Source organism: Phasianus colchicus, chromosome 22 (assembly GCF_987193195.1).
Source record: "Phasianus colchicus chromosome 22, bPhaCol1.hap1.1, whole genome shotgun sequence".
NCBI lineage: Eukaryota > Metazoa > Chordata > Aves > Galliformes > Phasianidae > Phasianus > Phasianus colchicus.
This window is the reverse complement of record NC_143457.1, coordinates 5,378,018-5,391,319: the sequence shown is the minus strand read 5'-3', so window position 1 is coordinate 5,391,319 and position 13,302 is coordinate 5,378,018. Positions and strand designations below refer to the sequence as shown.

Genomic DNA, 13,302 nt, shown 5'->3' with positions numbered 1-13,302 from the left:
ATATGTTTCCTAATGTCCGACTGACCCTTTGCTGGTGCGACCAGAGGACATTACCTCGAGTCTGCTTGGTACAGCCTTCTGGGTTTGCTGTGCCTTTTGGGTTTGCTGCTGGAGGCAGCCCTGTGTCCTCCAAGCACTGCTGCTGAGGAGCTGGAGGAGGAACTCGTGTGTTTGTGGCCGGTACAGAGGCATGCTTCACTTTGCAAAAGCTGTCCCTAATCTCACTGTCTGTAGTGTGGAAGAACTCAAAGGAGTTAAAGGGGGGAAGAGGAGAAAAAGTGAGGCAAGGGGCTGTTATTGAGGCTGATGTCCTTCTGGCTATATATTTGATTTTTGCAAGGTTAGGAGTATGAACCAGACTGTGAAGGCATGGGAAGAATGCTTATTTTTAACCACTTAAAATTGAGATGAATTTCAGCTTCTCTACCTATGCTTCTCATTCCACTGAACCGATTTGTCCTTACTGCCACCAAGAACAAAGGAGTCATTCAATAGCTCTTGTATTGTATTTTTAATTGACTGTCTTCAAAAGGGTGCATTATATCTGGGGGGGGGGAGGTCTTAGTGCAGTAGTAAGCTATGCAGGGAGTTGTACTAAACAGTCTCTGTCCTACAGCAAGAATGAACAAGATACTTTATTGCGTGAGAGATTCCAGAGGCTTTATCTTCCCTTCAGCACAGAGTCTCCATTAAGATTAATCAGTCACACGTACACATTCCATAGGAGAACACAAATCATACGGAATCTTCTTATCGAGTTAATGAATGACTCACCTCCCTGCCATTCCTTCCTCCTGTGTGAGGAGCCCAAGGCAAATGTCCCACAAGCGCAGGTTGAGTTCCACGCTCAGCACTCCAGTCAAAAGTTCCTCTCAGCTCCAGAGGGGATTGTTTGAAGGAGTCCATAAGCAGAACTATGGAGGGTTTGTGGGATGGACTGTCAGTGTATGGAGGCTCTCCAAGCACAGCTTTAAGAAAATGTACAGAACAAACAAGCAACATATTTAAAATAGAGCAAGCATTAGTGAGGCGAGGTGTTCCCACTGATGCTGGTTTCAGTTACCAGAGATGTAGTTGCGTTTCTTTATAGTTTTAAGTCCCAAATTTTGGAACTGGGCTTCTCATGTGGCTTTGCCACTAGCTGCTAGAATTGTCTTATTTATTTTTCAACTCCCCTTTCTGAAGAGTAGCATAGTGACAGCCAATTCAAGCGTGGGGCCAGAGGGGAAGAACCAGATTTACTCATCTCCTGGAAAAAATAATAGTTCCTAAAATGAGCTAAAGCTTAGCACAGGATAGGAGCTCAGGACAAGAAATTTAAAATATTGTAAGAGTGCAAAGGACAGAGCTAGGAATGATGGTGCTGAAGTCTGATGTCCCCCAGTTAGCCATAGAACATGCTAATTAATCTCAATATAGCTGCTGTAGGACGCATATCTGATTTGCTGCAACTGATTGCAGGTATGCCACAGTCATTTGGTGGTCACGATCCAGGTAGCACTGTGCTGTTGTTTGAAGGTATGCATTTGAATGAGAGACCAAAATAAGTGCTTTGTATGGCCATGAAGTTTGGCCTTTCTTGTCTTGTTGCTGCTCCTTGGGCTCAGCTGAGGGCTGTGAATAGTGTAACCTGCTGGGGAAGCAAAGTTCTGAGCTTTCTGCTCTCTCAGACTGCTTTTAAATCCCAAAGCAAATGACTTGGGGGAGCTGAATCTTTCAGAGTCCATCTGGGATCTCTGTGTCACTGCAGCAGATGAATTTAACACCATTACCAGTGTTGATAAAACTCAGGAATTCAGCAGGCAAACATGAACAAACTTCTCATAGTGCACCCAGCAACAGTGCCCTGGGCTGGCACTGCTTTCTTGTTCCATTCCTCAGAGTTCACCAACCAAGTTTGCCGTAATTACCCCTCCCCCCAAGGAAACTAGATTATTCATTTACTGCATAGAAAGCAAAATGTCTTTTACAACATGTCTCCATATCCTGGCCAAAGCCCAAATGGGTATAACCTCTTTTCTTCTCTTCAGAAGTCCTAGAGCCTTTGACCAGGTTTTCTCTGTGTACTGTATGTTCTCTGTACTTGTTATTCTTTCTCCTACTGCTTTCACCTTCCATCCCTGAGATGGTATACTTTGGGGATGCCTACTTTGAAACATGTATTAAATACACTGGATGAGTTGAAGGTAAGCTGTTTGTCAGTGTCAGTGGCTGTTGACAGCTTGCAATCTTTCTCTGAGTGCAGTGCCCAGAACAAAAGGCCAGTGCAGTAAACAGCTCCATCCTGAACATGCTCACAGGCTGCAAAAATACAACTGTATCAACATTTAATAAATAGAGTACAGGAAATAAGCAAGCAATAGTGAGGATTCATCGGGTTGCCTTTTGTTTGTTGTTTGTCAGGCATGTTTATACAAGAGAGGGTACAGATTTGGCATCTAGCAGTGGGATTGTCAGCTCTGTCCAGCTGAACCCCATCTTCAAGCTTTGCAAAGAACTTGACTGAGTGTGGCCCTCAGGCTTTGCAACCAGGACAGCTCAACAGACAGTGCAGGCTGGGAGATGGTCTGTGAGCTTTCTGATTTCCTCTGTAGGTCCCTCCGTTTCATCCAAACCTTTGTTCCAAGCAAGATCTCCTGCTCTTGGGGGATCAGTTCATGCTCAGGTCTGTCATGCCCTCTGTCTGTGCTTGTACGCTGGGGCTTCTGTAGCTGGGAAGAACACAAAAAGCATTATGTCAGCTTTGTTTACCCGTTCTCCAAATCAGACTGAGTCATAGATCTGGTGACTCTATGGTCATCATCGTCATCGCTTTGGCCTCTTGGCGGGAAGAAGGCTGTGCTTCTGCTCTGCCACACAGCTGCTTCTTATCTCTTATTTCAGCCTATTGAGAATCCCTTTGTGTTTCATTATAGTGAGTGGTTTCTGGGTAGTGCAAGGAGGAAAGCAGATGTCATTGCTTTCGTAGCTTTGTTCAGTAGTTAGCTTGTCTCTCCCTTGTTGAAAGCCAGCTTTCATCAGCCTCCTCCCCTCCTTTGTCATCCCAAGTCACCACCAAAATCCCTGCATGCTTTTCCTCCTGCATGTAACCACTAGGAGGAGTACTGCTCTTAAAAAAGGGAAGAAAAAAAGGAGAAGAGCCAAGCTTAGGGCAATAGGATAATAGCTGTGATGAAGCCCTGTTGACAAGCTGGCTGATGAGCACAGTTTTTCAGCACAGCTCCGCTGGATCTCCAGCACCCATGTCCCCTTTAGGCCCAGGGACTTCCCTTGTGCCCCGACTCACCTGGCTGCATGCGCACCATGCGGCACAGCCCCTTGCCTGGCTGATGCTTGTACATGGACTTGACACACACTTTGTTTGTGGTGCCTGGGGCCATGTCTGTGAGGAGCACGCTGTGGATTTGTGGTGACACACTGATGAGTGATGAAGGACCGGTTTGCCGCCGGCACCTGACTCGGTAACCGAGGACCTTCCCATCTGCAGCATCCCATGAAGCCTTCAGGGTGTTGGAGCCCATGTCTTCAAAGCGAAGGTGCCTCACTTTGGAGCCCTCTAGAGAAAGGAGAAGATCATTGTAACTGTGGGCCTTTGTATGAAGCAGTTGTAGCTTCAGAAGCAGCTCAGCCATATACAGACCCTAAAAGTGGTCATACAATGTGCAGATGATTTGCTTTCAGTCATAGAATTACAGAACCAATTAAGGTTGGGAAAGACCTCTAAGATCTCCAAGCCCAACCCACCCCACTATGCCCACTGACCATATCCTTCACTGCTACATCTCTATGGTTCTTGAGCACACCCAGGGATGGTGACTCCCCAGCATTTCCTAACATCCAATCTGCCCCTCCCGTGGTGCAACTTGAGGCTATTACCTTTAGCCCTAGGCCTTATGCATATGCAATACCCTAATAGCATATCATGTGCTGCTTATCAGAAGCTGCATTTCTCCTCCTCTCATCCAACCCCAGGAACCAGACTGAGTTATCAGGCCTCACCCAAAGGCAGATCTGTGCCCACACCATTCCCTATCAGCGCAGTGCTGCACGCTCACCTTCCTGAGTGCATGCTTTGGCTGACAATGATTTCTCCATTCCTGAACTGTAGATCGCAGTCACTGTCACCAGATAGGTGGTGTTGGGTGCCAGGTTCTCCACAACAGTGCTGTTGTGGGTGCCATCCACCTCCAGCAGCTGTGCTGAGTTCCCACGAAGTGGCCCATACAGGACCTGGTAGCTGGTCACACTGTCTGGTGTAGGAGCCCAGCTGACCTGGAAGCTGTGCAGCCTGGAGTCCGAAATGAGAATCTGAGCTGGACTGATTTCCTCTGAAAGAAGCATAAAAAGATAGGAATGAGCATGCAATTCATGGTACCAGGATGCTCCTGGAGGAGCACAGTGGACCTGGCTTCCAGGAGGTGGAAGATTTAGAAAGGTTGGCTGAGCTCAAGTGCTGCCCCAATCCCTCTCCTCACAAAGGGATGCTCTATTGGTGTGCACCCCTGCCTGGAGAAGCACGTGCCCTTCTCTAGCTGCACCTACAGCTCCTGCCTTTCCCCAGAGCTCTGCTTTCTAGCATATCCAAGGATTTTAATGTTGGAAGGGCATCTTATGGCCCTGTACCAGGCAGTGCAGAACTTCTTTCTAGGAGAAGATCTGCCTGCGGAGTGTCAGCAAAAAGATGCCTTCTCCTTGCTCTGTTCTGGTTTGACTGCAACTGCCTCCCTCCCCCCAACAGACCAGGCAGCATGCAGATCACAGACTGTCCTGTCTTCCTCTCTATCTGGGAGGCTCAGCATGGCAGAACTTTCCTTTCATCAGGGTTGTTCACACTTTACCTGCCAGGGTGGTAACCCTTATTGTCTGGGGAGGGAAGTAGTGGATGTTGGATTCAGGAACAAGTGCCACCTCATATGTAGTTTCTGGAGCAAGATTGCTCAGTGTGAGGCTGGTGTGAGCCCCAGACACCTGCGTTGTCCTCTTGGCTGCCAGGTCATCTGTTGGGGCATACTGGAGGGTGTAGTAACCAGTTTCTTGGGAGAGGAGTTGGGGCCACGTCAGACGGAAGCTACTTGATGTGATATCCACCACACGGAGCCGATTTGCTTGGATAACATCTGAGAGAGAGGCAGGAGCAAGAAATCAGTGATGGCAGTTGTACACAGGACACGGAATGCCAGAAATGCAGGCCCTCTGGATGGGAGATGTGACCTCTGGGGACACTGGGTGACAGCTGAAGTCACCGAGGTGCAGCTGAGCTCCTGGATAACAATTCAGTGAGCCAAAAATTCAGGAGTACAAACCCAAATTCTCAAAGCCATGCACAAAGCTTCAAAAATGAAAGGCACCAGGAAACTTTGCTTCTAATTAGTGGCATCTAGAGAAAGAAAGAAGCTCTGCTATACCTGCATTTTTTTTTTTCTCTGAGCTGTTGCTTGGCTGTGGGGTGGGCAGGAACACTGCTCTCTCCCAGCAGCATGGATATGGGACTCTGCAGCCTCCTCTGAGCCCCACAGCTGGAGCACAGAGCCAGGAACAGAGGAAAGGTCCTGGTGCCAAAAACTCTGCCAAAAGCTCAGGGAACAGAAATGAATGAGCTTGGCTGCAGGGCATGGGGATGCTGCAAATAAATCGGGAAGATTGAAGTGATGGGATGCAGCACCCGAGGGATGAGCTACGGCACGCCCAAGCACTTCTGCTGCCACATGACAACTGCCCTGACCATTGAAGGAGATAAATCCCAGAAAGTAGATGCTCATTGATTTCCTTCTCAGTCCCTCCATGCTGGCAGGGAGAATCAATGTGTAACCTCTGGCGCTGGACCAGGCAGTGCCCTCCTGGGAGCACTTGGACACAGCTCAGACACACTTGCCTCCTGCCTGCGGGTGACTCACACAGGATGAGGGTGGACACAGAAGCACCATTTCACAGCAGCGAGCTTGTTGGCATCCCGTGAATGCTGGCAAGGTCAAGATTAGACTTGCAGGAGTGCTGCTGCTTTTATGATGTGCACAAGAAATGCAGTCAGGCAGCAGATAAACCCCTTCTGCCCTGGATCCATAATCTATTCTGCAGGAGATGCAGATGGATGCTTGGGACAAAGCACCTCCGCTTCATGGCTTTATTTCCTTGCTTTGACATGGATGGGGCAATGTTTCTGGGAAGGGAAACATGCTTCTCCATCACCAGAATGGACATTCAAGGTTTGGGATCATTTTCCTGGACACTTGCTCGTGGTCAGTGCTAAGTGAGGGTGTTGGGTGAAAGGAACCAAAGTAGCTCATTGCTTGTGCAGCACTGATACATCCTTTTTTCATGATGCTATTTTATACTATGTGGATTCAGGAGCACTAGAAGCTGAAACAGCCACTTGAAAGGAAATATTTGGGGTTTGCATGGCACCTGTAAGAGCAGAAGGTCCCATACTCAGATAGGACAGAGAAGAGAACGTGGTCCCTGGGTGTGATTTGCTAAATGGCAGTGGCTGAAAATAGGAAGAAACTGCTACACAGAGAGGATTCTGCACTAAGGGGTTACTTGGACACACCACAGCCAGCTCTGTCTGACTCACACAGCAGAAACCAAGTGGGGAATGAAAACAGGGCTTCCAGCGGGGACAAAGCCTCCAGAAAATAAAAGGAAAGTCTGCAAAGTCCCAGTTGCTTGCTCAGCTTTCCAAACAGATCCAAAGACTGAGGCAGAACCCCTGCTTTGTGATCACGGATGCTCATGCTGCAGTGGCACAGAGGACATACACTGTGCAGCTCAGCATGCAGCATTCCTGGTGCTGGTTTCCCAACACTCATCCCTTGTCCCACATTCTGGCTTTGGCTTTAAAACACTGGGCTGTTAGAAATCAGCTCTCTGCCTGTTCTTGCTGTCTGTGCAGTCACAGACGTGCCAGCAGCTGCCTTGCCGAGCCCAACAAACTGGGCTGGGAATTTCTTCCAAGGGCTGCACTGGCCAAGCTGCTCTGTAGATCTGGCAGATGCAGAACACGTTACAACAAGGGATTTATGGAACAAAAACATTCCTGTGCTTCAGTCTTAATTCTGAGAGCAACAACCATCATCGCTAATTGCTCGTGGTAAGAAAGCACTGACTGCCAGCTACTTGTAGGCAGGGGATGGGTGCCAGCACCCTGCCTGAGCCATAAAAGTGTGCAGGCAGAGCTTAGGGGCCAAAGCTTACCCAGGCACACAGCTTTGATATGTGCAGTTTGTTAGCATGCTCCTGTGAATCAGGAGATCTGCTGGTTTTAGGGGATTTTCAAGCTTGTCCTGCTGCAAGCTCCCAGAGACCGCAGCCCAGCCCCAGCATACCTAGCATAGCATCTCGCAGCTCCTTGGTGATGATGGGGAGGTCATCCACGTCCACAAAGTGCAGGTGCTTCTCAGGAGGCTGGCTGGCAGCAGCAGACAGCTCTAGGTAATTCCCCCTCCCAGTGCTGACAATGAAGACTGTCACTCCCATGTCCTTCAGGAGCTGCATGGGCTCAGAGATGTCATCACTAGAGAACCCATCCGTCACCCAAACCAGAACCTTGGGCACATCTGGCCGGGCACCGGCGTCATTGCTGAAGAGCTTCTCCTTGGCAAAGGAGAGCGCTTTGCCTGTGTTGGTGTCACCCATGAGCTGTCGGGTGTCCCGGATGGCTTGCTGCACCGTCCCACGGGACAGGTACCGGTCAAAGGGGAACTCCATGGTGGGAGTTGTGCTGATGTGGATGATGCTGGTCTGGACATCGTTGGGGCCAAAGGTGAAAGGCCGCACGAGGTCCCACATGAATTCCTTGACCTTGGAGAATTCATAGTAGGAGACGCTGCCAGAGCTGTCCAGTAAGAAGAGGATGTCTCCCTCTGAATTGGAAATAGAGGGCTGAGGACCTAACAGGGGAAGAGAGAAGGATGGTTAGAGAAATGGTGTAGAAATTGGGAAGATTTGGTTATCTTGGGCCAGATCTCAGAATGCGGTGGGAAGTTTGCTGGGGAGAGACTTCAGGAGGCAGGCTTTTTATTGCTGTTACTTACAGAGAGAGGGCTGCTGGGCTTTATACTCAGCCCTGCTAGCAGCAGCCTGGAAACTTCTCATGCCATCACCCTGTGTTCAATGGCTTTGTTTGGGTCCTGTCTGATCACAGCTGGGCTTTGCTGAACCCTCTGAGATGCACATAAGTTAGGGTATGCCCAAGGCTGTTCACTACCAACATATACAACAACAACAAACTATTGGGAACAAAAACTGGATCCTAAACCCTTTGAGACCCAAAAACCTGCATCAGGTTGGACTTTCCAGGAGCAGGGAGTGGCATTCCCCTGCCTACAAATGAAATTGTTTTACAGTCCTATTTCAAGTTCAGGATCAGGAGTCAGAGTAGCACCAAAAGCAAACCCACGTGCCCTGGGTCCTTCTGCTGATGCTGCTGAGAAAATGCCTTGGAGCTGCCTCAGTTTGCACTGTCACCTCTTGTTAGTCAGCACCAGGCTGCTCCTGGGCATTTTTCTTCTCTCAGATGAAGGAGGACATGTTCCTGGTGCTGGGAACATGGATTTGGAATCTTTTTAGCCACCATTCTGCTTTCTGGCAGCTTTTGAGTTGTAAAAAGGGAGAAAAAACCACAGAGCAGAGGTTGGTGCCAGCCTGATTGGGCTGCTTCATCAGGGAAGGAATGGGGAACGCAGGGTTGCCAAGCGATGCGGGACCTGGGGCACTGATGGGCTCAGTGCAGCACACAATGGCTGAGTGCTGGAGCCGCGTGTGGGAGACAAAACCACAAGGCAGCAGACAGCTGAATGGAAAGGCCTCTGCAAAATTAATTGCTTGGAGGAGATGGCTCCTGCAAAGAGCTCTGCCCCTGCAGAAGGCACGCCAAGGCAGGCCCCGAGGCAAATGGGAGGAGCGGGGCCACTGAGCCCCTCCTGGGGACTGCTCACAGTTGAAGACACGAATAGCAAACCCAGGGCAGGAGATGAATCAGGGGGTGCAAGGCACCGTGTGTGCATCCCCAGAGTGGCACCTGGCACGGATCAGATGTGCAATGGTAACTTGAGTGCTGGCTCTGTCCCATGGCAGGAACATTGGTGTCCACGTGTGAAAAACACGCTGCAGTGAGCTTCTGTGCTGCTACAGGGAGCGGAGCCACCCAGGGCCAGGCCCTTCACCTCCCTGCTGCATTACGTGCTGGCTGAGAGCACAGAGCCATACCAGACCCATGACGAAACAACTGGAGAAACAGAGGACGATGTTGCTCAGAGGTGACTAAGCCAGAGATGCCAGGAGGAGGCAGGAGCAGCTCACGTCCAGCTCTGCGTGACCCAGCACGACTCAGCCCTGTGTAGACACACACACCCAGCAGCCTGGCACTCAGAGCTGAGCAGAAAACACAAGCACAGCCTGGACAGCTTTCTGCTTGCCCACGGCGACGTGCAGCTCCATCAGCACATCACACAGCACAGCCAAACCCATCACCTCCAGATCCCTCAAGCTGCTGCTTCACCAAAGCATGCAACACCAGTTCTGCTGTGAGCTCCCGGAGCTGCAGCCTCTTGCTCTCCCCTCCATTGGAAGGGCATAAAGCCACCGACTTGGCTGCCAAGCTGTAGTGAGGGATCTTGGCAACACAGTGGCCTCTTCCCAGCAAAGAATCATCTATTTTAATTTCTCCTCTCTGTTCCCCATTATTTTGAGTGGCAGTGTTTGTTTCCTGAGTGTTGCAACAAGCAGCTGTGAAAGCTTCTGGTGCTGGCAAAGGACGTTGCTCCCCCGTGGCAAACGAGATCACGCATGGAGGAACTTGGAAGTGCATCCCTGGGGAGCAGACAGCAAACTCCTGTCCTGCCAAAATGAGTTCCCCAGGGAAACAGGGTGGCAAGCCGCATGGATACCTGCTAAGGGAGAAGGATGCTGATGGAGAGACAAGAGCCAAACCCTTGTAATGGTGCTGGAGTGTGCCCTGCAGCTGTGGGCACAGCGAGGCGGGCGGAACGTCAGCATCCTGCGGACATGGGTTTCACCCATCACTGCTGGGAATAGCTGCGTGGGTTAGGAAGCACTGCAGGAAGGGCTGCAGTTTGACACCACCACGTCCTGCCTGGGGGGCAGAACAAACAGCCCAGCAGCCAATGGTCACCAACAGCAAGTTGTGCTGGTGGGCAGTTTGGTATTTCAGAGCTATCTGAAGGGGTTGTGATCCGTCATAATTCAGTTCCACCACTCAGCCCTTTGTAAGATGGAAGTAAAGTCCTCTCTGTGAGACTTTTCTGCTAGAGAGGATTCACAAAAACATCCTCACTGCAGCGATGCTGATAATGGCTGGGCATACCACCATCCTTCCCTTCAAGCTTTCTGTTCCTTCATCTTTCTTGTTGTGCCTTGTCCTCCATCCAACACAAACATCTCCCCCATGCCAGAGGTGGGGCTTTGGGGATTTGTTACCAGCAAATCCCTGCCTTATGCAAGCAGCTGCTGTTTTCGAACTGTTTTCTCCCTTTACAGCAAGAAAGGATCGGCTGCTTGGCCAGACGCCAAGCAGAGATTTCTCACTTTTGTGGGACTCTGGAAGAAGGGACGTCCCCAAAATCTCCTGCACCATCAGCCCTGAGCACAGCCGGAGTCCAGGGAACAAGTGTTGGCAGCATCCTGTTGTCACCCTCAGGCTGGTCCTTGTCGATAGGCATGGATCAGTCGTGCAAAGAAGGGTTTAGAAGGGATCAGTTGAAAGCAAAATGTCACCATGGAGTCCCAGCGCTGCTTATTTACACACTTGGCTTTTCCAAGAGGAAAACAGCCAGGCGTGTGCGTCCTGCTCTGAGATGCTGACAGGAGACATCCGCTCCAAGAGCTCCCCTCAGCTGGGACTTGAACACGTGCCACGTGCCTCATTTACATGGGACTCAGTGCTCCTAGAGCAAAAAGGGTTCCACAGCCAGAAAAGATTGTGTCCTGTCTCGGTTAACTATGCCATAATTCTGCATTTGTCTTCCCTTGTGCTCTTTGGTCACGCAAGGAAAATTTTTCTGCTGGAAGTGGAGCTGAGTGTGGAGGGTGAGCAGCATTGTCTGCACCTTTCCTGGGGCTTTCCATTCAGCCCCACTGTCTGCCCAGCAGCTCCCCATCTTTGTCCCCTGAAGTTAATGAAGCTGCCTCCACTCATATCCAGCCAAGACCCCAGGAAGCAGAGTTATGACCACGCATTCTCATGGCTCAATCGCTTCCCCTCACTGCATGGTGATGGCACACCACAATGGCTCAGCCCTGCCAGGCTGGCTGTTTGCTTAAGGTTGCTTTTGGGAGTGGCTGGAGGTGCCCACATAAAAGCTGCCAGGAAGCAGGCATGCTGCCCACCAGCAGCTTCTCTTCTTCTAGTTTGCAGTTTGCAAGCCTAAAGTAAGCTGTCAGTAGTGCAACAGCATAACTTCCTCTGGAGCATGGCATGGGCAGGGACAGCCGCACAATTCCTGAGCCAGCCTGCATCTCCAGACCCTGCTTCACAGCTTGAGTCACTGGTGGGCAAAATCCATTCCCTGTAATGGAATCTGAGCAACAGTCACTGTCTGCTCTGCCCGCTAGGAGCAGAATTATCCTGTCCAGGCACAACAGAACTTCATGTCCCCTTTCACACTTCTCAGGTTCAAACTCCAGGGAAAACCAGCTGCAGCCAGCAGCAGTCCCAGAGCTGTTCCTTCTTTTACTGAGCCCCAGGATCCCTCCAGTAACCATATCAGCAGTCCCTGCCCAGCTAACCAGAGAGAGACACTCATCCCCTCCGTGTCCCCCTTCCCGCTGTCGGCTCCGTGACACCACACTGCAGGCATTCTCCCTGAGCAGCAGCCAAGAGAAAGTATTGTAAGGAGAAAACGTCAGGACTGAATTACAGAGGTTAGGCAGAGGACAACAGGACAGGTACAGTATCAATCACTGCTTTCACTTCTCTTAACCAGGGTGCCCAGTGCAGTGAGTAGTCGGGACTCTCCCTCTTACTGCACAAAACTCTGCCAGCTTCTTTTTCAAAGGAGATAAGTTTTCTTTCTAATATAGCAATTTTAGAAACATTTTCCTTCATTTTGCCCTTCCGCCAGCAGAGCAACACCCCAGGGGAACGGCAGAGCTATGGCAGCAGTGTGACTTCAGCTCAGCTCCTGTCCCAGCACGGTGGGGAACCCACAGCACTCACCTTGGCCAGGTGCCTCCTGCCCCGCAGCGAGCTGCAGCCACACACCGAGCACAAGAGCTGCCTCGGCCAGCATAGCAAAGTCCAGTCCTGGGCAAACTACCTTAAATCCAAAAGCTCGGCTCTGTGAAGGCAGACGAAAAGCTCAGCATCAGTCATATTATGTGCAGGGATCCAGCAGAGCCCAGGGCAGCTTGTATGCTGCTCATGCCTTGAGATCCGACAGTTCTTTCTTTCGCTGCGCTGGTACAATCTCTGAATGCTGGAGGCAATTTTCCTTCCTCTCCACGTCCTCCTTGGCTGGGGATGGGGTGTGTTGCCCTCCGGAGCTCTGCTTGCTGCTGGTGTTTGCTTGCAGGCAGCGGGCGTGCAGCTGGGCTGGGGTGAAAAATCTGTCCCGATAGATGAAACGCCGGCCCTGCGAGACACTGGCAGCAGTCCAGCTGTGAGTGAAAAAAAAAAAAAAAAGAGAGAGAGAGAGAAGCTCAGTGAAATCCAAAGCTCTCTCTGCTCTGGAATGAACTAGAAGAAGGGAAAACACACGTATAGAGAGGAAAGAAAAAGTAGATGGGGAGCGCGCCCTGCCCTGGGAATATTAGCTAATCCTTTGGGAGGAGGCTGTGGAGCACTCCTAAGGTCCTAGCGCTGCCTGCACGGCTCCAGCTCTGCCCCATGCGGGGCTGCTCCTGCACAGCCCCCTGCCCACCTCCCTCTGGCCTCAGCTTCAGGCTGTGAGTCAAAGGGGGCTAAAGATAAGCCCATGACAAACGTCTTGCTGGATGGAGGGGCTGAAGAGCTTGGCTGAGGGCATGTGCCGAATAAAACTTCACCAGGTTTTTCCCTCATGGGTACACAGCCTCTCTGTATTCCTCCTAGATGGAGGGGTTTCTTGCCAATCAACAAAATCCCTGAGCAAACCCCCATTTCCCTCCTCTCTTCTGCCCTGCCACCCATGTCTCTGCCTTTGGCTTCTGCTCAGCAGGTGGAGATGACAATATTCCCCTCTTCTTTTGTCCTCACTTTCTGTTCATCTCGGTTATGCAGATCTGTTTGGGAGCAGGGAGTTTGTGGTTTAACACGACATCCTCATCTCAGCTGCAGCCCTTGGGGATTACTGCTGCATGGAGCCCTGA

At 50.7% G+C, this 13,302-nt stretch overlaps 1 protein-coding gene and 1 long non-coding RNA gene across 4 annotated transcripts in view; one reads left to right on the top strand and one right to left on the bottom strand.

Annotated features, from left to right (window-relative positions):
• Positions 1-98: 98 nt before the first annotated feature.
• On the bottom strand, positions 99-12,778 carry VWA1 (von Willebrand factor A domain containing 1). Of its 2 annotated transcripts, none has more exons than XM_031613679.2 (6): positions 12,173-12,778; positions 7,323-7,886; positions 4,839-5,117; positions 4,056-4,328; positions 3,287-3,556; positions 99-2,705 (listed from the first exon to the last, which is right to left on the bottom strand). In XM_031613679.2, the coding sequence occupies exons 1-6, from the start codon at positions 12,243-12,245 to the stop codon at positions 2,671-2,673; spliced, it is 1,494 nt and encodes a 497-aa protein (XP_031469539.2). In that variant the 5' UTR covers positions 12,246-12,778; the 3' UTR covers positions 99-2,670. The 2 variants fall into 2 exon arrangements, with proteins under 2 accessions (XP_031469539.2, XP_031469538.2); XM_031613678.2 differs by having other exon boundaries at positions 99-2,711; positions 12,173-12,775.
• Positions 11,762-13,302, top strand: part of LOC149915267 (uncharacterized) — a 23,670-nt gene continuing 22,129 nt past the window's right edge. For both annotated transcript variants that reach the window (XR_016459370.1, XR_016459369.1), the window contains exon 1: positions 11,762-11,901. This is a non-coding gene — a long non-coding RNA (uncharacterized LOC149915267). The remainder of the gene's footprint in view (positions 11,902-13,302) is intronic.

Excerpts from the sequence above, each read along its gene's own strand:
- VWA1 (XM_031613678.2), bottom strand. The coding sequence starts at position 12,245 with ATGCTGGCCGAGGCAGCTCTTGTGCTCGGTGTGTGGCTGCAGCTCGCT. Across the intron at positions 4,329-4,838 it reads AAGGGTTACCACCCTGGCAG|AGGAAATCAGTCCAGCTCAG; the intron begins GTAAAGTGTGAA and ends TGCTTCTTTCAG. Across the intron at positions 2,712-3,286 it reads CATGGTGCGCATGCAGCCAG|CTACAGAAGCCCCAGCGTAC; the intron begins GTGAGTCGGGGC and ends TGTTCTTCCCAG.